Below are 27573 nucleotides of genomic sequence, written 5' to 3' on the forward strand. Positions count from 1 at the left end.
GATTATACGTTGGATCTGCAGGCTGGTAGGGTGATAGGTGAGGACCAGGGGGACTCTATCCCTGGTGGGCTGGCAGGGGGATGGGGTGAGGGCAGAGGTGCGTGAAATACACCACCTCTGATGCGATGGAGGGCAGATTTGATAGTGGATGAAGTGGACGCCCCTTTCTTTAAAAAAGGAAGACATCTCCTTTGTCCTAGAATGAAAGGCCTCATCCTGAGAGCAGATGCAGCGGAGGTGAAGGAATTGAGAGAAAGGTAAAGCATTTTTGCAGGAGACAGGGTGGGAGGAGGAATAGTCTAGGTAGCTATGGGAGTTAGTAGGTTTGTAGTAGATGTCAGTGGATAGGCTGTCTCCAGAGATAGAAACAGAAAGATCTAGAAATGGGAGGGAGGTGTCGGAAATAGACCAGGTGAATTTGAGGGCGGGGTGAAAGTTGGAGGCGAAGTTAATGAAGTCGACGAGCTCAGCATGTGTGCAGGAAGCAGCACCGATGCAGTCGTCGATATAACGCAAGAAAAGAGGAGGACAGATACCGGTGTAGGCTTGGAACATAGATTGCTCCACACGGCCGACAAAAAGGCAGGCGTAGCTAGGACCCATGCGGGTGTCCATGGCTGCACCTTTAGTTTGGAGGAGGTGGGAGGAGCCAAAGGAGAAATTGTTAAGGGTGAGGACTAATTCCGCAAGGCGGAGAAGAGTGGTGGTAGGAGGTGACTGGCTGGGTCTGGAATCCAGGAGGAAACGGAGAGCTCGGAGACCTTCCTGGTGGGGGATCGAGGTATATAGGGACTGGACGTCCATGGTGAAAATGAGGCGGTGGGAACCAGGGAACTTGAAATCTTTGAAGAGATGTAAAGCATGGGAAGAATCATGGACATAGGTGGGAAGGGATTGAACAAGGGGAGATAAAACAGAGTCGAGATAGGCAGAAATGAGTTCAGCGGGGCAGGAGCAAGCAGAGACAATGGGTCTGCCTGGACAGGCAGGTTTGTGAATCTCCATGTCTGTTTCCCAGATTTTCACCCACATTCCCCACCTTCCCCACTCTTGACCCGGTTCCACCTGCCAGACACATCTCCCCCAGTGGGTCCCATTCTCATCTCAGAGTATCAGGCTGGAGAGTGAGCCCTTGGTGGCCCTCCCTCAAACAACTGATTACAATCACCTCTCTCCATCTGAATCTCCTTTCCTTCCCTCTTCTCCATCTTTCACCACTTACCACATCTCCCATCTCCCTTCCCCCTCCCTACCCAGCACAACCTGCCCTTAAACTCACACCCCACCTCAATCCTCAATCACCTCAGACCCCTGTCTCACCCTCCTCAATCCTCAATCACCTCAGACCCCTGTCTCACCCTCCTCAATCTATCCAACCCCTCAGACTCCTGTCCCACCCTCCGCAATCCTCAATCACCTCAGACCCCTGTCTTACCCTCCTCAATCCTCAATCACCTCAGACTCCGGTCTCACCCCTCCTCAATCCTCAATCACCTGAGACTCTTACCTCACCTTCCTCAGTCCATTCATCCCCTCTGCCTCCTGTCTCACCCTCCTCATCCATCAGTTACCTCAGACTCCTCCGCAATCCATCAATCACCTCAGACTTGTCTCACCCCTCTCAACTCCTCTATCAGTCCCAATGAACACAAAAACTTCAACGTCCTTTCACACCCACAGATGCAGCTCGACCGGCTGAATTCCTTCAGCAGATCGTTTGTTGTTCAAATATCGACCTCTCTCTCTCTCTCATTCACTCCTCTCTCTCTCTCTCTCTCTCTCTCTCTCTCTCTCTCACTCACTCACATTCTCTCTCTCCCTCTCACTCTCTCTCATTCACTTTCTCTCTCTCTATCTCATTCACTCACTCACTCTCACACTCTCTCTCTCTGCAGACTATTCGTTCAAAGGTTGGTCAATGTCGGGCGCTGATGTGGTCTCTGCGGTGGAAGGAGCCTCCGCTGTGTTACCGTGTACTTTCACCCACCCAACTCCTGATGTCGCCCTGAACGGCTCCGTGATCTGGTACAGGGAGAAATCAGGTGATACAAAACTGGTGTTTAAGTGCACATATCCCGGTTCCGGCCCCTCCGGGTGCGATACAACGACACAGGAGGCTGGAGGAGGGCGGTTCGGATTCGTGGGGAACCTCAGTCGGAGAGATGCCTCGATAATGGTGGAGCGTCTGAAGCGGAGTGACGGTGGTCGGTATCGGTGCCGGGTGGAGCTCAATGTTGGCAACTTTCAAACGGCGGTTCTAACAGATCTGTCTGTGAGAGGTGAGGACCGATGTTTAAGCATTGAGTTGTAAAACTACATTAATCATTTCACATTTTATCTCCCTGAAAACTTATTTTATTCATAATTTACAAGTATATTTTGCAGGATGATCATGTCAAATAGATGTGATTGTCATGTGCACTATCACATAGAACAACAGCACCGTACAGGCCCTTCAGCCCACAATGTTGTGCTGACCCTTAAACCTGCTCCAAGATCAATCTAGCCCCCTTGCCTCCCACATACCCCTCCATTTCTACAACATCCGTGTACCTGTCTCAGAGTCAGTATCTCTCCCTCCCCCTCTCCCCCTCTCCCTCCCTCTCTCCCCCCTCTCCCTATACCCTCCCCCTCCCCCTCCCCTCTCCCCCTCTCCCTCCCCTCTCCCCCTCTCCCCCTCTCCCTCTCCCCCTCTCCCTCTCCCCCTCTCCCTCTCCCCCTCTCCCCCTCTCCCCCTCTCCCTCTCCCTCTCCCCCTCTCCCTCTCCCTCTCCCCCTCTCCCTCTCCCCCTCTCCCTCTCCCCCTCTCCCCCTCTCCCCCTCTCCCCCTCTCCCCCTCCCTCTCCCTCTCCCCCTCTCCCTCTCCCTCTCCCTCTCCCTCTCCCTCCCCCTCTCTCCCTCCCCCTCTCCCTCCCCCTCTCCCTCCCCCTCTCCCCCTCCCCCTCTCCCCCTCCCCCTCTCCCCCTCCCCCTCTCCCCTCCCCCTCTCCCCTCCCCCTCTCCCCTCCCCCATCTCCCCCCTCCTCTCCCCCTCCCCCTCCCCCCCGGTCCGTGACGCTGCTGCCATTTCAGTCAGCAATGAAGGGCCTCCATCTCTGGCAGCATTCAGGGCTTCCTTCATCGTGTCAGTAGCTTCCTCTCGGTTTTCACTGCTGTCAGTCATACAATTCCCGAGTGGGACTCAGGAATACCGTCACACTCAGATGTCGAAGGATTCTCCATTGCTGTTTCCATAACAACATTGTTTTACCCGTCAGGGTTGTTACCCTGAGCTGAACCCCCGAACCTGGAGGATCAGTGATCCTCTCTTACAGAGAATATAGAAACAGAAATCTACAGCACATTACAGGCCATTCGGCCCACAATGCTGTGCTGACCATGTAACCTACTCTAGAGAGATTACCTCAGGGCTCTTGAACTCAGTCCCACAGCTGATGAATGCCAGTCCACCATACACCTTCTTAACACCACTGTCAACCTGTGCAGCAGCTTTGAGTGTCCTATGGACAGAGTCCCCAAGATCCAGCTCATCCTCCACACTGCCACCAGTCTTACCATTCATATATTCTGTATTCAAATTTGACCTACCAGAATGAATCACTTCACACTTATCTGGGTTGAACTCCATCTGTTCTACACACCCTCCACTCTCTGTGTAATGAACCTGCCTCTGACCTCTGACATCCCCCCAATACTTTCCAGGAGAAGTCTCTGGCTGTCTGCTCGATTATGCCTCTTATCATCTTGTTCACCTCTATCAAGTCACCTCTCATCTTTCTTCACTCCCAAGAGAAAGTCTCCAGCTTGCTCAACCTTTCCTCATTAAACATCCTCTCTGGTCCGGGCAGCATCCTGGTAGATCTCCTCTACATCCTCTCGAAAGCTTCCTCATCCTTCCTATAATGAGGTGAGTGGAACTGAACTTACTTGCTGCTGCAGGTTCGATTTTCATTGCACGTCTGCCTACGTGTCTGCACAGGTGCAGTGAAAATCCAGTTGCCGCAGCAACACAGGCACAGAGCGTTGCATCAGAAAAGCAGCAATCAAGGTCAAGTTTATTGCCATCTGACTGTACACAGATACAGAACGTCAAGGGTGGTAATCTCGGGACTGCTGCCTGTGCCACGAGACAGAGAGGGTAGGAACAGGAAGTTATGGCAGATGAATGCATGGCTGAAGAGTTGGTGCAGGGGGCAGGGGTTCAGATTTCTGGATCATTGGGATCTCTTCTGGGGAAGGTCTGACCTGTACAAAAAGGACGGGCTGCACCTGAACTGGAAAGGGAGCAATATCCTGGCGGGCAGGTTTGCTGGAGCTGTTGGGAGGGTTTAAACTAGTTTGGCAGGGGGGTGGGAATCAGAATGTGAGTGCAGAGATTAGGGTAGAAGGACAAGGGCATGATACTATGTGTTCTGAGTTGGTGAGGAAGGACAGGCAGGGGACAAAACATAAACGTAGCCAGTTAGAGGGGTTGAAATGTGTCTATTTCAATGCTAGGAATATTAGGAATAAAGGGGATGAACTTAAAGCATGGATCAGTACATGGAACTACGATGTTGTGGCTGTTACTGAAACTTGGCTGGAGGAAGGGCAGGATTGGCTGATGCAGGTACCAGGGTTCAGGTGTTTTAAAAGGAACAGGATGGGAGGTAGAAAGGGGGGGGGGTGAGTAGCATTACTGATCAGGGATAGTATCATGGCTATAGAAAGGGAGGACGCTGCAGAGGGAGTGTCCACTGAGTCGGTGTGGGTGGAAGTCAGAAATAGGAAGGGATCAATCACTGTGCTGGGAGTAGTCTATAGGCCCCCAAATAGCCCTCAGGACACCGAGGAGCAGATAAGCAGGCAGATTTTAGAATGGTGCAGGAAATGCAGGGTTGTAGTTATGGGTGATTTCAACTTCTCTCATATTGACTGGCATCTCCCGACTGCAAGGGGGATAGATGTGGCTGAATTTGTCAGGTGTGTTCAAGAAGGATTCCTGACACAGTATGTGGACCGGTCGATGAGAGGAGAGGCCATACTGGATCTAGTTCTGGGTAATGAACCTGGTCAGGTGACAGATCTCTTCGTGGGGGAGCATTTTGGTGAGAGTGACCACAACTCCCTTAGCTTCAGCATAGCTAAGGAAAAGGATAAAACAGACAAAATGGGGAAGTGCTTAACTGGGGAAGGGCTAACAATGAAGGGATGAGGCAGGAACTAGCGAGAGTAAATCGGAAACAAATGTTCAAGGGTGAAAGCACAGAAGTAATGTGGGAGAAGTTTAGGGACCACTTGAGCTGGGTTCAGGATAGGTTTGTCCCACTGAGACAAGGAAAAAATGGTAGGAAAAGGGAACCGTGGCTGACGAAACATGTGAGGCAACTCGTCCAGAGGAAGAAGGAAGCATATGTTAGATATAAGAAGCAGGAAGCAGGAGGGGCTCATGAGAAATATAGGGTAGCCAGGAAGGAGCTTAAGAAAGGACTTAGGAGAGGTCGAAGGGGGCATGAGAAGGCCGAGGCATGTAGGATTAAAGAGAACCCCAATGTGAAGAATAAGAGGATGGCGAGAACGAAGGTGGGACCGCTAAAAGATGAAGAAGGCCTCATGTGCCTGGAGGCGCAGGAGGTTGGGGAGGTCCTAAATGAATACTTTGCTTCAGTATTCATAAGTGAAAAGGACCTTGATCAGGGTGAGGTCGAAATAGAAACAGGTCTGTGTGCTGGACAATGTGGAGATTAAGGAAGAAGAAATGTTGCATCTTCTTAAAAACATCAAGATTAACAAGTCCCCAGGGCCAGACGTGATACACCCCAGGTTGCTGTTGGAATTGAGCAAAGAGATCGCTGGAGCATTAGCTATGATCTTTGAATCCTCTTTGGCTACAGGGGAAGTGCCGGAGGACTGGAGAATAGCAAATGTAGTTCCCTTATTTAAAAAAGGTAATAGGGAGAATCCTGTGAACTATAGACAGGTGAGTCTTACGTCGGTGGTCTGCAAACTATTGGAAAGGATTCTTAAGGATAGGATCTATGAGCATTTGGAGAAGTACAGTCTACTCAAGGATAGTTAACATGGCTTTGTGAAGGGAAGGTCGTGCCTCACAAGCCTAATTGAGTTTTTTGAAGAAGTAACAAAACTAATTGATGAGGGTAGGTTGGTAGATGTGGTCTACATGGATTTTATCAAGGCATTTGACAAGGTCCCCCACGAGAGACTCATCCAGAAAGTCATGAGCTATGGAATCAATGGAACCTTGGCTGTTTGGATAAAAAATTGGCTTAAAGGAAGAAAGCAGAGGGTAGTCATGGAAGGAAAGTATTCTGCCTGGAGGTCGGTGACTAGTGGAGTGCCGCAGGGATCTGTCCTGGGACCCCTGCTATTTGTGATTTTTATAAATGACCTGGATGTAGAAGCGGAAGGATGGGTGAGTAAGTTTGCGGATGACACGAAGATTGGAGGAGTTGTGGATGGAGCTGCAGGTCGTCGAAGTTTACAAGAGGATATGGACAGGCTGTAGAGTTGGGAAGAAAAATGGCAGATGGAGTTCAATCCGGACAAGTGTGAGGTGATGCATTTTGGAAGGAGAAACCAGAAGACTGAGTACAGGGTTAATGGTTGGTTACTTAAGAATGTGGATGAACAGAGGGACCTTGGGGTTCAAATCCATACATCCCCCAAGGTCGCTGCACAGGTTGATAGGGTAGTTAAGAAGGCCTATGGGATACTAGGCTTCATTAATAGGGGGATTGAGTTCAAGAGTAGAGAGGTCATGTTGCAACTCTACAAATCTCTGGTGAGACCACACTTAGAGTATTGTGTTCAGTTCTGGTCACCTCATTATAGGAAGGATGTGGAAGCTATGGAGAGGGTGCAGAGGAGATTTACCAGGATGTTGCCTGGATTAGAGAACAAGTCATATGAGGCAATGTCAGCAGAGCTGGGACTTTTCTCTTTGGAGCGTAGAAGAATGAGAGGGGACTTGATAGAGGTCTACAAGATTATGAGAGGCATAGATAGGGTGGATAGTCAGTACCTGTTTCCCAGGGCACCAATAGCAAACACCAGAGGGCTTATGTACAAAGTTAAGGGAGGGAAGTTTAGGGAAAACATCAGGGGTAAGTTTTTTATACAGAGGGTTGTGAGTGCCTGGAATGACTTGCCAGGGATGGTGGTGGGGGCTAAAACATTAAGGGTATTTAAGAGCCTCTTGGACAGGCACATGGATGAAAGAAAAATAGAGGGTTATGGGGTAGTGTGGGTTTAGTACTTTTTTTTAATGAATATATGGGTCGGCACAACATCGAAGGCTGAAGGGCCTGTACTGCGCTGTAGTATTCTAGTGTTCTAGTGAAACCACCTTCTTCTGGATCAAGGTGCACTCACAAAACATAAGAAGATAAGAAATAGGAGCAGGAGTCGGCCATCTGGCCCATCGGGCCTGTTCTGCCATTCAATAAGATCATGGCTGATCTGTCCATAAACTCAGCTCCATCTGCCTGCCTTTTCCCCCAAAACCCTTAATTCCCTTACTATGTAAGAACCTATCTAACTGTTTCTTAAATATATTTAGTGAGGAAACCCCAACTGCTTCCTTGGGTAAAGAATTGCACCGAATCACCACTCTCTGCGAGAAGATGTTTTTCCTCATCTCTGTCCTAAATCTTCTCTCATGGATCTTGAGGCAACGTTCCCTAGTACGAGTCTCACTGACCAGTGGAAACAACTTTCCCACTTCGATCTTATCAAACACTTTCAAAATTTTGTATGTACAATATACCCTCTCATTCTTCTAAACTCCAGAGAGTATAGTCCCAAGCGACTCAATCACTCCTCATAGATTAACCCCTTCATCCCTGGAATCAACATATATCACACACAGCTCATAAAACACAATATTACCAAATATCAACTAATAAAGAATAATACAGAATGCATATAGTTTGCAGCACAGGTAAACAGTAAACAGCCCGCTGCTCTATCTTTCTATAACGCAGGGTATACTGTAGAATTCCTTCTCAAACACACCAGCTCAGGCTGTTGAACACTTTTAGTACAGTAAGTATTACACTGGAGAGGGTTCACTGTAGAATTCCCTGTCAAACACACCAGCTCAGGCTGTTAAACACTTTCAGTACAGTAAGTATTACACTGGAGAGGGTTCACTGTAGAATTCCCTGTCAAACACACCAGCTCAGGCTGTTGAACACTTCCAGTACAGTAAGTATTTACACTGGAGAGGGTTCACTGTAGAAATCCTTCTCAAACACACCAACTCAGGCTGTTGAACACTTTCAGTACAGTAAGTATTACACTGGAGAGGGTTCACTGTAGAATTCCTTCACAAACACACCAGCTCAGGCTGTTGAATACTTTCAGTACAGTAAGTATTTACACTGGAGAGGGTTCACTGTAGAATTCCCTGTCAAACACACCAGCTCAGGCTGTTGAACACTTTCAGTACAGTAAGTATTACACTGGAGAGGGTTTACTGTAGAATTCCCGGTCAAACACACCAGCTCAGGCTGTTGAATACTTTCAGTACAGTAAGTATTTCACTGGAGAGGGTTCACTGTAGAATTCCCTGTCAAACACACCAGCTCAGGCTGTTGAACACTTTCAGTACAGTAAGTATTACACTGGAGAGGGTTCACTGTAGAATTCCCTGTCAAACACACCAGCTCAGGCTGTTGAACACTTTCAGTACAGTAAGTATTACACTGGAGAGGGTTCACTGTAGAATTCCCTGTCAAACACACCAGCTCAGGCTGTTGAACACTTTCAGTACAGTAAGTATTTACACTGGAGGGGTGCAGAGTAGATTCAAGCAGAGATCATGATCGTTTTTATTGTCATCTGACTACATATCGACAACAAAATGAAACAGCGTTCCACTGGACCAAGGTGAATCCAGAAAACATATACAGTATCACACACAGCTCCTAATGCACAGTATTCCCACAGGTAATTTCTAACATGTTATGGAAAGTGAATGGAGCGTGTAGCACAGCTACCGAGTAAATGGTGAGCAGAATGCGATCTTAGTGACGAGAGCTCCAAGGTGGAAATGCATTGATCGTCTCACTCATTAATTAAAATTTAAATGAATTATTACAAGCATTTTAATAACTTTTACAATATGAAACACAATAATACCAAAGGAAAAACAAAATCCACTTTAATGTAATTCTTGTAGCGTTGATAATCTGTAGTGCTCACTGTACTGACGAGTGTTGTTACAGGGTAATGATTTTTGTTGTTACTCTTTAATGATTAGTGCAATTACACTGTAGTGATTAGTGTTGTGACCCTGTACTGATTAGGCTTGTTACACAGTACTGAGGAGTTTTGTTACACTGTGCCAACTAGTGTTGATACTGTGTTGACTAGACTGTTAGATTGTACTGACCAGTATTGTTGCACTGTAGTGACTACTGTTGCTACACTGTTTTGACATCTTTTGTTACACCACTGTGACCAGTGTTACACTGTCTTCTCTCATGTTCCACTGTACTGATTAGTGTTGTTACACTGTAGTGACTGTTGCTGTTGCACTGTAGTGACGAGTGTTTTACACTGTATTCACTAGTGTTGTTATGTTGTAGTGCATAATATTTTGACACTGCTGTGGCTTGTGTTCAAAGACTGTAGTGATCAGTGTTGTTAAACTGTGGTGAATCTTGTTTTTACACTTTACTGATTAGTGTTAGTACAGTCTTCTGATTAGTGTTGTTACACTGTATTGACTGGTGTTATATTGTAGTGACTAATGTCATTACACAGGACTGATTATTGTTGGTATACTGTATTGATTAGTATTGTTACTCTGTAGTGATTAATGTTGTTATAGTACAGTGACTAGAGTTGTTACACAGTACTGACTGATGTTGTTACAGTGTACTGATCAGTGTTGTTACATTGTAGTGATTGGGTAGTCACACTGTACTGATTAGTGTATTCACACTGTAGTGACACATGCTGTGACTGTATCTACTGGTGTCGTTACACTGTAGTGGCTAGTGTTGTTACACTGCAGTGATTAGTATTGTTGCACTGTTCTGACTAGAGTTGTTATACTGTACTGATCAGTGTTGTTATACTGTACTAATTGGTGTTGTTAGACTGTACTGATTAGTGTTCTAAAACTGCACTGATTAGTGTTGTTACACTCCTCTGATTAGTGATAGTGTCAACTGGTTCAATAACTGAAAGATTGAAGGGAATTAGCTGTTCCTAAATGTGGCGGTGTGAGATTTAGGCTTCTCTATCTCCTGCCCGATGGGACTGTTTTATGTTCTAAAGATGTTTTCTTGTTGGAATGGTTTGCAATTAGTGAGACACATGTGGGTGTGTTTTCATTCTGGAGGGTGCTGTGGGGAATTTCTATTATTTTGTTGGCTGGATATTTTGTCAGTGTTAAACGTTTTTGCTGAGGGTTAACTGATTTATTCTGGCACCTGTCCTTCCCTCAGCTCCCAATGAGAGTGTCTCTGTGATGACTGGAACCGAGGGAGCTTCGGCCACGTTACCCTGTGTGTTCACACGGCCTCGGCAGAGACGACTCACCGCACACACGGTGACATGGATGAGGAAGGATCCCTACCGACACATCGTCACCTTCAGGCATATTCAAAATGGATCGTGGACAGTGGAAAACGGAGTGACTCGGTACGAGCTCGTCAGGGACCCAGAGCTGGGAAATGCCTGGATCAGGATAAAGCAGCTGAGAGTGTCGGACAGTCACAGCTACCTGTGTCTGGCTGAGTTCAGGAAAAGCAAGCATAATTATTGGGCCAACAGAGACCACATCAAACCCCCATATACCCATGTGATTCAGAGTGAGATCCAACTGCAGGTCACCCCAGGTAAGAAACCATTGACACATTCTGCAGGGCATGGGGAGGGTTTTAGGTGTGGGTGGGGGGAAGCCTGCTACCATTATCCTTTCTCTAATCAACCCCCCCCCCCGTGTTTATCTGTCTGTCCCCGAGTGAGATCTGACTGTAGATCAGACCCAGAAAAGAACCCGTCGCCACATTCAAGTTCAAGTTTAATTGTCAATCAGCCACACGTACATACAGCAAAACAAAACAGCGTTCCTCCAGGGACAAGGTGTAAAGCAGAGTAGCAACAGCACACAGTACACATCGTTACGATCGCAGAAAAGCATACAGTCACAAAAAGATATAATATAGCCCAAGTTCCTGAGTGGTCTGGCTTGGAGCTGGATGGTAGATTGGATATTGTCCTGGTCCAGCTTGTCTCTCACTAAGTGAACCCTGGGGGGCAGCACTGAGCAAAAGAGGAAGGCAGCACCGATGGGAGGGGCCTGTCCCCAACCCACAACAGACTCCAGCACGTCCACAGAGGCCTCTGCTCTCTCCCACACCATCTTGGCATCTTCTGCTGTGTTCAGGGATGGGTCAGAACCTCCAGCACCCATTATATTCTGTGTCCAGACTCCGGGGATGAACGTTATGTCGGCCACTCCCAGCCTCAGCTGGTGATAAGTTCCATTTCCCCACCACATCTCTATCTCAGACGGTCCTTCACACAGGGTGGCCCCCAACCTTCAATGGGCCCCCTGGCGGGGCCTTGCCTGAGCCTGGGAGGAATGAGTGGAGTTCTAACGGAGGATCAGGAAGCTTCCCAGAGAAGATGCACACTCAATGTTTCAGGAAGAGCTTCTTCCTTTCTGCCATAAGATTTCTGAATGGACAATCAGAAAAGTGAAAACCAGCTCATTTTTTTCCCTATTTTTCCCTCTTTTTGTGCTACTTATTTAATTAAAAATTATACATGTAGGTATATATTTCTTATTGAAATTTACAGTTTTTGATTAATATGTATTGCAATGTATAACAGGGTGTCAGGGTGAAGATACGTCTTTACCAAAGGAGGTGCAAGACACTCCTACCCTCCGCTAGTCTTCACTTTACCCTTGGACGAGGTGTAGCCCCTGCTTAGCCCCTGATCAGGGTCACGTGAATCCATGGGATCAGGTGGTGGATGGTCGTACAAGCAGCTGGTGCAGATCACAAATTCTGGTTACGCGACCACTGACACCAGGCAGACAATCTCTGAAGAGTATTGATAATGGCTGGGCTCACCCGTCCTGTACAGACACTGCTCAGAAGAAGGTGATGGAAACCACTTTTGTAGAAAAATTGCCAAGAACAATCATGGTCATAAACAGGAGAAAATCTGCCGTTGCTGGAAATCCAGAGCAACACACACAAAATACTGGAGGAACTCAGCAGGTCGGGCAGCGTCTATGAGAAAAGGTTCAAGGGTTCATTTCATTGTCATAGTTTGCATGTAGAATACAACTCTGATATTCATCTTCTCCAGATAACCATGATATCCAGAAAAACCATGGGATTCGTTACAAGAATAGACGGCAATACCCCCACATGAAAAGGAAATGGAAGAATCTCGCAAACCTCAACCCCCCCCCGCCCCCCACCTCCCTACCTCACACAAAAGCCAACAGATCGTCCACCTGGAAGACGATCGTCAGAAGATCAAAAGCCCCAAGACCCCAACCCCCTCCCTCTCAAAAAATACAGTGTCGACAACACCAAACCCAACACCCTCTCCCCACACAGATCACCCACACAGAAAAGTCAACAGGAACATCAGACACCAATCCCTAACCCCTCCCTCACACAAAAAACAATATATCGTCCCTCTAGAACCCCAACCCATCAATCAGCAACAGGAACATCAGACACCAATCCCTAACCCCTCCCTCACACAAAAAACAATACATCGTCCCTCTAGAACCCCAACCCACCAATCAGCAGAAGAAAGAAAACAGAAACTGAAGGAGAGCAAAATAAACTACAGCCCAACAGTCACATCAATCTCAGAATTTCAAACATTCCTCCCACCAGAATTGAGTAAACAGTCGATGTTTTGTGCTGAGACTCTGCATCAGAACTCATGAAAGGGCCTGTTCTGCAGGGTGTGAGTCCTGATGAAGGGGTCAGCCTGAAACGTCAGCTGTTTACTCTTCTCCAGAGATGCTGCCTGGCCTGCTGAGTTCCTCCAGCATTTTGTGTGTGTTCATCATGGTTAAGAGACTGTGATTGCCCACATCACACAACACAGCACATACCGATGATGATGATTGCAATGTACTGCTGCACAAAACACAAGCCGGTGAAATTATCCTAATCCCGATTGTGATTCTGCAGAATGTCAGGGGGAGGAGGCAGACAGGACACGATTACAGGGCTCAACCTATCACATTGATCAAGGCAGAAGCCATACCCCTCCATGGATTCTGTCTACACTTCTCACCATCTTTGTGAAGCAGACTGCAAAATCAGAGACCCTCCCATCCACCCTGGACATTCTCTCTTCGGCCCTCTCCCACTGGGCAGAAGGTACAACAGCCTGGATGCACGGACCACCAGGCTGAAGGACAGCTTTTATCCTACAGTTATAACTACGGAGTTGTCCCCCAGTACGATAAGATGGACTCTCCATCTCATTATTTATTTGTTTATTCATTTAGAGATACAGCACGGAACAGGCCCTTCCGACCCAATGAGCCACACCACCCAGAAACCCACCTATTGAACCCACGACGATTTACAATGACCAATTAACCGACGAGCCGGTCCATCCTTAGACTGTGGGAGGAAACCGGAGCACCCGGAGGAAACCCACACGGTCACAGTGAGAACGTACAAACTCCTCACAGACGGTGCAGGAATTGAACTCTGAACTCCGACACCCCGAGCTGTCATAGTGTCACGCTAATGGCTGTGCTACCGTGGCAACCCACTTCATTATGGCCCTGCACCTCACTGCCTGCCCGCACTGAACTTTCTCAGAAACTGTCACACTTTATTCTGCACTCTGCTGTTGTGTCCCCTGTACTGTGTTAGAATGTACTGATTCATGTTGTTACACTGTAGTGATTAGTGTTGTTATACTTTATTCTGCACTCTGCTGTTGTGTCCCCTGTACTGTGTTAGAATGTACTGATTCATGTTGTTACACTGTAGTGATTAGTGTTGTTATACTTTATTCTGCACTCTGCTGTTGTGTCCCCTGTACTGCCCCAGTGGGCTGATGTGATGAAATGATCTGCTCAGACAGCAAAGTTTTTCACTTCCCCAAATACTTGTGTCAGTAATGAATCGATGACCAATTCACCTCTTGTGCTTTCTGAAGACTTGCCGAATCTCCTGAACTGCAATGCTGACAGTTGCTTTTCCTCTACGGACGCTGGCCAACCCACTGAGTTCCTTCGGCAGGTCGCTTTTCCACTCGACGTACAACTGTAGGTTCACAGAGTCAGTGAATTTGATTTAGGGCAGAATTTCCAACTTCCCAGCACGTAAAAGGGACAACGAAAGGAGCAGAACTCTTTCATTAGCAGCTCCCAGCGGGGAAGATTTCCTTCTTCCCCCAAACACTGCATACCTGATTTAAAGTTTTCTCCTCTTTGTGTTAAACATGGAGCATAGAACATGCAACATATGAAATAGAACATACAGCATACAACATAGAACATACAACATGGTACAGGTCATTCAGCCCACCTGTGACTTACTCCAAGATCAATCTAACTCTTCCCTCCCTTCAAAACCCTCCATTTTCTATCATCCATCTGACTATGCAAGAGTTTCTTCAAGTCCCGAATGAATCTGCCATGACCATCAACCCCAGCACCCACCACTCATTGTGTAGAAAAAGTTACCTCTGACATGAATTGACTTTGTTACTTACATCCTTCAGACACTGCACAGGCAAGTGTTGTTACTCTGTAGTGATTAGTTGTTGCACTGATCTGACTAGTGTTTTTACACTGTATTAAAAAGTTAAATTAAATAAGTCATGCAAATGGTCAAAAAAAGATGGTGAGGTAGTGTTCATGGGTTCAATGTTTATTCAGAAATCTGATAGCAGAGGGGTAGAAACTCTTTCTGAAATGTCGAGTGTGTGTCTTCAGGCTCCAGTACCACCAGCTTGATGGTAGCAATGAGAATAGGGCTCGTCCTGGTTATGGGGGTCCCTAGTGATGGATGCCTCCTTGTTGAAGCGTCGCCTTTGGAAGATGTCTCAGATGTTGGGGAGGTTAGTGCCTGTAAGTCCATAAGATATGGGAGCAGAATTAGGCCATTCAGCCCATCGAGTTTTCTCTGCCATTTCAACATGGCTGATCCATTTCCCTCTCAGCCCCAGTCTCCTGCCTCCTCCCCGTATCACTTCATGCCCTGACCGATCAAGAACCTATCAACCTCTGCCTTAAATATACCCAATGAACGGGCCTCCACAGCCACCTATAGCAACGACTTCTACAGATTCATCACTCTCTGGCGAAAGAAATTCCTCCTCATCTCCATTCTAAAATTGAATTAAATTGACTTTATTACTTATATCCTTCAAATACACGAGGAGTAAAAATCTTTACGCTACATGTCTGTCTAAATGTGCAATTACAGTAATTTATAATAAATATTACGTGCAAGAAGACAGTCAATATAACATAGAAATACAGTAGTGTCAGCATGCATTAATCAGTCTGATGGCCTGGTGGAAGAAGTTGTCCCAGAGCCCATTGATCCAGGATTTTATGCTGCTTCCTGTCAGATCTCTGAGTGGTGGTGAGAGTGGGCTCCCTCACCTCTGACTCTCAACCCAGGTGCCCGTCAGAGCTGTGTACTAAGCCCCCTCCTTTACTCTCTGTATACCCATGACTGTGTCACCACCCACAGCACCAATCTGCTAATTAAATTTGCTGACGACACTACACCCTCTATTCTGAGGCTGTGTTCTCTGGTTTTAGACTTCCCTCCATGGGAAAATTCTTCACATCCACTCTATCTGTGTCTTTCAACATTCAATGAGGTCCCCATCATTCTTCTGAATTTCAGTGAGTACAGGCCCAGAGCCATCAAACTCACCTCATCTTGGAAGTTTTGAGAGGAGGGGACTTCAGTCAAGTCCACTGGCCAAGGATAAAAGGCAGCAATGGGTCACGATGGTGAAAAGGTCTTTGACCAGTGACCAGCTGGCATTTGGGATTGTTACATTGTAGTCGGTTGTGTTATCACACTGTACTGAGTAGTATTGTTACAGTGTAGTGATTAGTGTTGTTAGACTGCAGTGATAAGTGTTGTTACACTCTACTGATCAATGTTGTTACACCATATTGATTAGTCTTATTACCTGTAGTGACTAGTGTTGTTACACTGTGCTGATTAGTGTTGTTACAGTGTAGTGATTAGTGCTGTTACAGTGTAGTGATTAGTGTTGTTACAGTGTAGTGACTGGTGCTGTTACCATGCAGTGACTAGTGTAGTTCTGTTTTAGTGACTAATGTCATGACACAGTACTGACTATTGTTCATATATTGTAGAATTAGTGGTGTTACACTCTACTGACTAGCGTTGTTACACCATATTGATTAGTCTTATTACCTGTAGTGACTAGTGTTGTTACACTGTGCTGATTAGTGTTGTTACAGTGTAGTGATTAGTGTTGTAACAGTGTAGTGATTAGTGCTGTTACAGTGTAGTGATTAGTGTTGTTACAGTGTAGTGATTAGTATTTCAGTGTAGTGATTAGTGTTGTTAGTGTAGTGATTAGTGTTGTTACAGTGTAGTGATTAGTGTTGTAACAGTGTAGTGATTAGTGCTGTTACAGTGTAGTGATTAGTGCTGTTACAGTGTAGTGATTAGTGTTGTAACAGTGTAGTGATTAGTGTTGTTACAGTGTAGTGATTAGTGCTGTTACAGTGTAGTGATTAGTGTTGTTACAGTGTAGTGGTTAGTGTTGTTACAGTGTAGTGACTGGTGCTGTTACCATGCAGTGACTAGTGTAGTTCTGTTTTAGTGACTAATGTCATGACATAGGACTGACTATTGTTCATATATTGTAGAATTAGCGGTGTTACACTCTACTGACTAGCGTTGTTACACTGCTGTAATTAGTTGTTACATTGTAGTGTCTACTGTTGTTACACTGTACTGATTAGTGTTGTCAGATTGTAGTGATTTTTGTTGTTAGTGTACTGACTAGTGTTGTTACACCGTTATGACCAGTGTTATTAAACTGTACTGATATGTGTTGTTACACTTTTGTGACTAGTGTTATTAAACTGTATTGACTAGTGTTGGTACACCGTTATGACCAGTGTTATTAAACTGTACTGATATGTGTTGTTACACTGTTGTAACTAGTGTTATTACAATGTCTGATTCATGCTTTTACATTGTAGTGATTTGTGTTGCTACACTGTACTGACTAGTGTTGTTACACTATACTGACTAGTTGTCGCACTGATCTGACTAGTGTTTTTACACTGTACTGATTAGTGTTGTTATACTGTAGTGTCTAGTGTTTGTTCCACTGTGCTGACTAGTGTTGTTATACTGTTGTGACAAGTGTTGTTACACTGTAGTGATTTGTCTTGTTACACTGTAATGGCTACCATTGTTACACTGTACTAATTGGTGTTGTTACACTGTACTGATCAATGTTCTAATATTGTACTGATTAGTGTTGATTTTGTTACGTACCCTGTAATGGGTTAAAAGGACCAGCAGAAATGGAACATACCTGGAGTCTGAGTATTCAGTTAACAAAGGCTATTTTATTAGTATCTATGTAATAAAGTAATACAAAACAAGATAAATCAAACATGTTAGCAGAGTTTATGCATATTTAAGTGTGTAAACATAAAACCCCAAACTTCTTCACATTTAGGTGGTAACTGATACAGTCTTACGATGGTATAGGTATGAAGTCTGTTCAGTTCATGATATTGAGTTGAGTAGATTGAGGAGAGTGAGAGAGAGGTGATTTGTTTTCCAAGTAAGCCGATGCCATTGATTCCTCCATGTTGTCCTCCGAAGACTTCTTAAAGTCTCCGAATGTGACCACACAAAAGGGTACTGTCCGCACGCGGTAGAGGGTACTAAGGGTACTGTCCGCACGCGGTAGAGCTTTCAACCCAAGCAAGGGTTAAACACACGGATAGCTTCCCGCCGGCCACTCCGTGTCCACACTGCGAACAAAACCCACCCTTTCGTGGGCACACAAAGCTCATCCAGTGTCTATTTCTTCCGTGTGTCTGTGTGTCTGTCTGGAAAGCCAGTTCTTTCTTTTTACATAATTTTTATTCAGAAGAAAAAAAAACAAGATTTACAGAGTGCAACACATAGATACATCTCAACATAACTTGTGTACATTCATATATTGTAATAAAATTGATCAAAATGTTATAGCATAACACATAAAGGTATACCACTCTGTAATCAAAAATTTAAAGATAAGTCATACATCATAAAATAAATTTTTTATATAAAAAAAGTCAACCCCCTACCAACTACCAAAGAAAAAAGTTGATGGATGACAATGGATAATTAGAAAAAAAAGACATATTCACTTAAGAAGAGAAGATAAAAATATGCATAAAAGTCTTTGCACTGTTAAACTTTATAAATTGGAAAAGTAATTTAGGAAAGGTCCCCAGATGTCATAAAAAGATTGTTTCGAATTTAAGACTGAGCAGCGGATCTTCTCTAAATTTAAATAAGACATAATATAACGTAGCCATTGAAGATGTGTAGGAGGGGTAGACTCCTTCCATTTAAGCAAGATTGCTCTTCTTGCTAAAAGAGAGGTAAAAACTAAAACTTGTAGGTTAGGAGTATTTAAAGTTATATCTTCATTTGCAATAATATCAAACAAGGCAGTAAGGGGATTTGGGTCAAATTGGACCCTAAAAAGTTGTGAGAAGTTATGAAATACTTCCCGCCAAAACTTTTCAATTGTAGGGCAAAACCAAAACATATGAATTAAAGAGGCATCAGCAGAGTTGCATTTATTACAAAGTGGAGAAATATTTGGGTAAAAACTGGACAGCTTCTGTTTAGAAATGTAAGCTCTATGAACCACTTTAAATTGTAGAAGAGAATGACGAGCACAGAAAGATGATTTATTAACCCGTTTAAGAATTTTATTCCATCAGAAATCTGACAATTTAGGTCATCCTCCCAAGCTTTTTTTATTTTATCTAAAAAGTCTTGTCTAGAATCAATCAACAAGTTATAGATACCGGTAATAGAACCATTAACAAAAGGTTTTAAATTTAAAAGATCGTCCAGTAAATTTTTATCAGGACCTATAGGAAAAGTAGCTAATTGGAAACGTAGAAAATCTCTAATTTGAAGGTATCTATAAAAATGTGTTTTTGGGAGTGCAAATTTATTTGACAATTGGTCAAATGAAGCAAGAGATCCTGAGATAAACAGGTCCCAAAAACTTAATACCTAGTTCATCCCAATCTTTAAAGACTTTATCAGTCATGGAAGGGATAAAAAAAAATTAAGGAGAATGGGAGATGATAATGAAAAATTCGCTAAACCAAAATATTTTCTAAATTGAGACCAGATCCTTAAAGTTTACTTAACAATTATGTTATCTGTTGTTTTATTTGCTGAAAAAGAAGAGTATGATCCAAGAAGAGAGACAATAGAGGAATTTTTTACAGAATTAACTTCTAAGGAGACCCATGGTGGGCAATCTTTACGATAAATATAATAGGACCAGAAAGTAATATTCCTTATATTGGCAGCCCAATAGTAAAACCTAAAATTGGGTAGGGCGAGTCCACCCATCTCTTTATTTTGTTACGTATTCAGGCAACAATAAATATAGATGAGTTAGGCAAGGGTTTTTATAACAAATAACACGTTTATTAAACACTGAAACAAACCCCCTCAAAAGTAAACAAACCCAAACGTAACCGGAAAACAGCTGCTGTGCGACACATTCACAGTTCTTAATAGCGTTGCATGTTCAAACAGTTCTTAAAGCGGTATTGAAAAAAAAACAGTTCTTTAAAGCGGTATGCTGAAAGTAAACAGTTCTTTAAAGCGGTATGCCGAAAGTTCAAAAGCTCACAGTCCTTTTAAAAGGAGAGACTTTTTTAAAGCAATTTAAATTCTCTTCCACGTCGTAGTCCTCCGATTCCCCGGCGTCAAACTTTCCCACGAAGAATTTTATAAAATATAACGGCTTAAAGGTACTGACCTTTCTTCCACACTATTCTCAATCCTTTCTGGTCATCCCAGGGATTAACAGCGAGAATAGTCAACAAAATCCTTCCGAATGAGGATCACATAAGGTCGTAACCAATCCACCATCGAAAATCGATTCTCCTCGATTTTTATCTTCCAAACTTTTCTTCACTCTCCACCAGCAAAGAAACCGCTGGCAATGACCTTTTAAACTTTAGGCATTTTATAAAACTTCATTTTTCAACTAAACTGCATCATCACATTAAATCACGCAGTGACATGAAGTCATCTTGGCAAATCTAGCCACGAACTGCCCCACCTGACAGGGTGGGGTCTTCCTTTTATACCCTGTAAAAAAAAACCTGTCACATGATCTCTACTGGCGGGAAAATGACGTCACTCCACCATCACAAGACCACTACCTTAAGTCCAGTATAACTTCAACCCCAGTCACGTGACAAGGGTACGTAACAATTTCTTTGTAAGAACACTTTACTTAAACGAGCTTGTTTATTATTCCAAATATAAGAGCTTAAAATTGAATCTAAAGAATCAAAGTACGTCTCAGGAATAAAAATAGGTAAGGCCTGAAAAAGATATAAAAATTTAGGAAGAATCTTCCTTTTAATCGAATTAATTTGGCCAACTAGGGATAAAGAAAGAGGAGACCATTTAGAAAGCGTCTTTTTCACATAATTCAATAAGGGGTTTAAGTTTTCTTTAAATAAATTCTTGAAGTTTTTAGTAATTGTTACACCTAGATATGTAAATTGACTTGTAACAACTTTGAACGGAAATTTGGCATTTGATGACATTCGGTCATTTAAAGGAAATAGCTCACTTTTATGTAGGTTCAGCTTATATCCTGAAAAAGAACTAAACTGGGAGATTAAAGAAAGAACCAAAGGTAAAGAAGTTTCAGTGTTAGAGATAAAAAGTAAAATATCATCAGCGTATAATGAAATTTTATGAGATATACCTTCCCTTAGTATACCAGAAATGTCCTTAGATTCTCGAAGTGCTATTGCTAAGGGTTCTATAGCTAAAGCAAAAAGTAAAGGACTAAGAGGACAACCTTGTCCAGTTCCCCACTGTAATTTAAATGGCTTAGAAATTTGGGAGTTAGTAATAACCTGAGCAGTAGGAGACAAGTAGATTAATTTAACCCAACAAATAAAATTAGGCCCAAAATTAATTATACAGACCGATTTCTTTATTAAATGTTGATGCAAAAATTTTATCCAAAATCTTAGCTCGAAGACTTGAAAATATTCTACAATCTATTATAATCACATGACCAGACAGGATTTATTAAAAATTGTTACTCACATTTTAATATATGTTGGTTATTGAATGTGACATATTCACCATCCAAAAAAATATCAGAGTGTATATTATTCTTAGATGCAGAAAAAGCCTGTGATAGGATTGAGTGGAATTATCTTTTTAAGACCTTAGAAAAGTTTAATTTTGGGCCTAATTTTATTCATTGGGTTAAATTAATCTACTTGTCTCCTACTGCTCAGGTTATTACTAACTCCCAAATTTCTAAGCCCTTTAAATTACAGTGGGGAACTAGACAAGTTTAATTTTGGGTCTGGAAAGCCAGTTGACCTTGTATATATCCGAAACATGCTGAACACCAGCTGTCCATCATATAGCTTCACCCTGCTGTAACCATGGCAACTCACGGGCTATTCCATGCTCTCTCTCTGAATCAGTACACACACACTCTCTCTCTCTTTTTAAAGGAACAGTCCATATTGAATAAACCTTAAGATCTCATCACACCTCCCTCCTTTTGGGAAAAATTTTGATCAAGGAGTAAATTTTTGTCTAACTTTCAATTATACAGCTTGAAGCAATACATGTGTAATTATCAAGCAACATAGCAAAAATGTATACAAACTTGAGCTTCACATCTGGATAAACAGTCTGCTATAATGTTGTCAGTACCTTTCACATGTCTCATTTCCATGTCATATTCTTGCAAGATCAGACTCCAGTTTAGTAACCTCCTATTCTTATCCTTCATTTTACTCAGAAACACTAATGGATTATGATCAGTGTAAACCACAAGTGATTTCTGCACAGGACACATCTAGACATCAAAATGTTGCAAAGCTAAAATGAGTGATAACAACTCCTTTTCAACAGTGGAGTAATTTTTCTGGTGTGCATTAAATTTCTTTGAGAAATAAGCTACTGGATGTTCAATTTCATCATCACCCTTTTGCAACAAGACTGCCCCGGCAGCTTCGTCATTAGCGTCTACCGCTATTGAAAATGGTTTAGTAAAATCAGGTACTTTGAGCTCAGGTTGGTAACACAGAATGGTTTTCAGGTGTTCAAATGCCTCCTGGCACAAGTGACTCCATACAAACCTTTCACTTTTCCCTAGTAGTTTCATTAGAGGGAGAGCGATATCCACAAAGTTTTTACAAAACTTACAGTAATAACCAACCATTCATAAAAAGGTTCTTAACACTTTCTTGCCCGTCAGAACAGTAACCTCTACGATAGCCTGAACCTTGGCCTGCACAGGAGCCAATTGGCGCTGGCCTACTACATAGCCGAGATTAGTAACAGTGGCGTGACCGAATTGACTTTTAGGGAGGTTTACAATAAGATTGGCCTTGGAAAGCCTGTCAGATAGTTTCTCCACTGCCAAGATATGCTACTCCCATGTGTCATTCCATACAACCAAATCATCAATAATAAGCCCCTGTATTTTCTAAACCTCGAATCACTTAATTTGTTATCCTTTGGAATGTCCCTGGAGCATTTTTCATTCCAAAGGGTAAAACTGTATACTTGTGCAGTCCAGATGGTGTTATAAATGCAGATATTTCTCTAGCACTTTCTGTCAAGGGAACACACCAGTATTCTTTTACCAGGTCAATCTTTGTAAGGTATTTGGCCTTACCCGCTTTATCAATACAGTCATCCACTTTTGGGATAAGCATCTGTCTTGGTTACTGCATTAACTTTCCGGTAGTCAGTACAGAATCTCATGCTTTTATCTGGCACAATAACACAGGACAACACCCAGTCTGAGGTAGATGGCCTAATGATGCCATTTGTCAGCATCTATCCAATTTCTTGTTCAGCCATTTTACTTTTGTCTAGGTTCATTCTGTAAGGATGCTGCTTAATCAGATCAACTTTATCTACAATTACGTCATGCACAGCAGCTGTGCACTGTCTGGGAATGTCAGGGAATAAATCCTCATACTTGCGAATTAGCCCCTTCAATTGACTTTGCTGATCAGGCTCCAAATGATGGATTTTACTGCCCACGTTTTCCAAAACAATGCAATTCTTGAGTCTTCTTGTGACTATAATGAGCTTGTTAACATTATCTGCTACCTCGTTACCAGCCTCCAGGACTTCACTTGTTTTCATAACAGTAGTCATAGGTGCTGTCTCGGAGTGATGATAAGGCTGTATGAAGTTTACGTGTACCACTTGAATAGCCTTCCCCCAATCGTGAGTCCTAATAACATAATTCAAAGAATCAATTTTCTTAATTATCTGGTACAGTTTCTTCCCCCAAGCTATCAGACTCCTCAATACCTGAAGCCTGGACTGACACCTTATCCTATTGTCCTGTTTATTATTTATTGTAATGCCGGCACTGTTTTTGTGCACTTTATGCAGTCCTGTGTAGGTCTGTAGTCTAGTGTAGCTTTCTCTGTGTTGTTTTTTTAATGTAGTTCAGTCTACTTTTTGTACTGTGTCATGTAACACCATGGTCCTGAAAAACATTGTCTCATTTTTACTATATACTGTACCAGCAGTTATGGTCGAAATGACAATAAAAGTGATTGGACTTGACTTGACTTGGTCCACTAAGTTTCGCTTGGAGGGGGTTGTTCAGGAGGGGGGACAGTACCAGAACCTTATCTTCAACATGATACATGTGTTCCCTAGCTTTTCTGTCATACCAGACCTTCATCTTTCTCTGAGAGCTCTGGAGTCTCCATTTTGTAGCATATGGAGTAAGTCGCATTTCTAGCAGCTCCCTCTTTTAATATATTTTATATCCCACTGACAGATCCCTTTTAGCTTTGATGATTTATTACTTCTATTGAAGGATTTATTATTTCTACTGAAGGATTTACGACTTAATTACAATGGCCGAGAAAAGTCATTCTGGTATTGAACTGAGAAGCGGCAAGACTTTTCCTGAAACGGAGCAAACGGAACAAACCAAGAAAATGGAGGAATTTGTTACATTAGCAGGAATATTTTCTTCAATACGTGATATGAAATCGGAATTCGGATCGCTTAATATTAAAATTGATAAGCTGGCCAGTTCAAACGGGAAGCTTGAAAAAGCTATTTCTATGATTCAAGACTCTTTGAAAAGCTTGGACTCTCAACTTCAAACACTTCAGCAGACTACAACTGGAATTGAGAATGAGCATGATCTATTCAAGCAAACTATTAAAGATCAAGGAATGAAGATATCTTCGATGGAAAAGAAAATCAATGAAATTACCTCGGAACTATCTAAAACAAAGAAAAGAATGGTTGATTTAGATAGTAGAGGGCATCGGAGGAATCTGCGTATTCTGGGACTGCCTGAAAACACTGAAGCTGGCGATCTGTTAAAATTCTTCTCAGATACGTTGTACTCACTTGAAACTAGCCCCTTAATTGATAGACCCCACAGAATTCCATTTTCTCGGTGTTCATCCGAATTACGTCCTCGGCCAGTTGTACTTTCTTTGCATTATTATAGGACTAAAGAAGCTATTCTTCGAGAAGCCAGAAAGAAGCGGAAATTAATCTTTAATTCAACACAGATTCATGTAGTCGAAGACTATCCTCCTGAAATATTTGCCGAAAGAAAGAAATATCGAGAAGTTATGAGTGAAATGTATAAATTAGATTTAAACCCCTCCCTTCGCTTTCCAGCAAAGCTGATAATTTTTCCTGAAAAATCTCAGTCACTGAGAATCTACTCTCCTCAGGAGGGATGGGAGTATATTAAAAATCTTAAAGTTAAGCCTACTGAATAAAATATTAAAGCTATTCCGATTACTCAATAGGCAATTTTGAAGTATTTGCTGTATGAGTTGTTTATGGATCTTCTGAGTTAAGTACATTCTATACCTTTTCATTCTTTGGTATGGGACGTGGCTGATTTAATTTGTTTTTACTTTATTAATAATTAGTATATATATAACTGTTTTGTAGGGAACCTTTATAGTATTGTACTTTAATGGTCCGTGTAGGATCTGTTGTGTATTAATCTTTTTATTTTTTTTATTTGTTTCAATACTTATAGTTTTAGGTCTGTTATATATATATACTCATTTACTTTTTTTTGAGAGAAAGAATATTGTTTGTAATATTATTTGCTCGGATTTATTCTCTTTTTTTTGAATATGTGTTTAAGCTACTTTAGCTGATTCTAAGATGTCCGTTGTTGATTATGTTTTTGTTAATGTTAGACATAACATTATGTAGTTGAATTCTGCTTGTGTCTTTTATTATGGCTATTTTCCATGGGATCTTTGCTTTATTTTAATCTGCGGAGCTGCAAAATGGAGAACAGGGTTAAGGGTTATTAGTTAGCTTGGGACCAGCCTATCGGTTCCTTAATTCTTATCTTTTGGGAGGCGGGAGAGGGGAGGGGTCTATTAGAGTAGGTTTTTTTCTTGATTGGGCAGTTCTTTTGATGGATTTCTCTTTCGTAAATGTATCAGTCCTTCTGGTTGTACCCGCGCCTTTACGTTTAATCTGTACTTGCGTAACATTTCTTTTATATAATATTAAATTCAATTTTAAAAACGAATGTTAATAAAATCAATATAATATCTTGGAATTGGAACGGTGTCAACCACCCCATTAAGCATAAAAAGATTTTTAAGAAATTAAAAACACAATGCAGATATTATTTTTGCACAAGAAAATCATTAAAAAAACAGGATGAAGACAGGTTTTTCAGTTTCTGGAAAGGACCTTTGTTTCACTTGCTGTCCGATAGTAAAATAATAGGCGTTTCTATATTTCTTAGCCCCAAAATCCCTTTTGTACACTTTAATACTACTACTGATTTGGTTGGAAGATATTTAATTGTTACTGGGTTATTATGCGAGCAAAAGGTAGCTCTGGTGTGTGTATATGCACCTAATGTAGATAATTCTGATTTTTTTAAGAAACTTTTTTCTGAGTTACCGAATCTCAATGAATATAAGCTGATTATGGGTGGTGACTTTAATTGTTGTTTAGATCTGGCGATTGACAGGTCATCAACCAATCCATCGCTTCCTAATAAAGCGGCAGCTTGTATTAACTCTCTTTTATTAGAATATGGCCTCGTCGATATTTGGAGATATAAACACCCCAATGATAAAGATTTCTCTTTTTTCTCACACGTTCATCACAAGTATTCTCGAATTGATTACTTTTGTTTAGATACACGTCTGTTTAACTCTGTTGTTGAATGTGTGTATGACATCATAGTGCTCTCAGATCACGTGCCTTTAAAGTTAACCCTTAAGCTTTCAGATAGATTTTTGAAAATGTCACAGTGGAGACTGAATCCCGTATTGTTACAGGATCCAGCTTTTGTTAATTTTATTAAGGAGCAAATTTCTATATTTTTTGAATTTAACACGACTGAAGGAATGTCAAATCTGGTTATATGGGACACGTTGAAATCTTTTCTTAGGGGACAGATAATCTCATATTCAGCAGCCTTGAGAAAGAAAACTAAAGTGGAATTGTCAGTGCCTATTAATAAAATTAAACAGATAGATCAATCGTATTCAGTTAAACCTACTGAAGACCTATATAAAGAAAGGGTCGAACTTCAATCACAGTATGATTTGCTTCTAACCTTTCCCATTGAACAGCAAATTTTTAAATTTAAAAGTTTATTTTATATACATGGGGAAAGATCTGCTAAGCTCTTAGCGGGTCAGTTAAAGGCTGGAATGGTCAGAAGACAGATTTTAAAAATTCGTCGACCAGATAGAACAGAAACTTTAGATCCTTATGAAATTAATAAGGTATTTATGGACTTCTATTCTAATCTTTATAAATCTGAATTCCCTGATAGCACTATTATTATGAATAGATTTTTGCAAAGGTTAAACATACCTCAAATTTCAATTCAAGATGTTGATATGTTAGATGCACCTATTAAACAAGAGGAGATAGCCAAGGCTATATCCTCTATGCAATTAGGGAAAGCTCCAGGACCTGATGGTTATACGGTAGAATTTTACAAGACTTTTCATGAAATGCTTATACCACATCTTCATCAAACGTTTACCGATCCTACATCCTCTGGGAACCTTCCTAAAACTTTTTATGAGGCACTAATTTCATTGATTCCAAAAAAAGGAAAAGACCCACTGGAATGTGCATCCTATAGACCTATTTCTTTATTGAATGTAGATTTTAAAATCCTCTTTAAGATTCTAACAAATAGGCTTGAGAATATCTTGCCAAATGTTATCTCAAACGATCAAACAGGATTTATAAAAAAATATGTACTCACATTTTAATACTCGAAGATTGTTAAAT

The 27573-nt window shown here is 42.2% G+C and overlaps 1 protein-coding gene across 2 annotated transcripts in view; it reads left to right on the forward strand.

Annotated features, from left to right (window-relative positions):
• Nucleotides 1-1795: 1795 nt before the first annotated feature.
• Nucleotides 1796-27573, forward strand: part of LOC140728817 (uncharacterized) — an 84902-nt gene continuing 59124 nt past the window's right edge. For both annotated transcript variants that reach the window (XM_073047789.1, XM_073047791.1), the window contains exon 1: nt 1796-2279. In XM_073047789.1, the coding sequence (XP_072903890.1) occupies nt 1919-2279 (361 nt within the window). In that variant the 5' untranslated portion in view covers nt 1796-1918. The remainder of the gene's footprint in view (nt 2280-27573) is intronic.

This window comes from Hemitrygon akajei, chromosome 6, assembly GCF_048418815.1.
Source record: "Hemitrygon akajei chromosome 6, sHemAka1.3, whole genome shotgun sequence".
NCBI lineage: Eukaryota > Metazoa > Chordata > Chondrichthyes > Myliobatiformes > Dasyatidae > Hemitrygon > Hemitrygon akajei.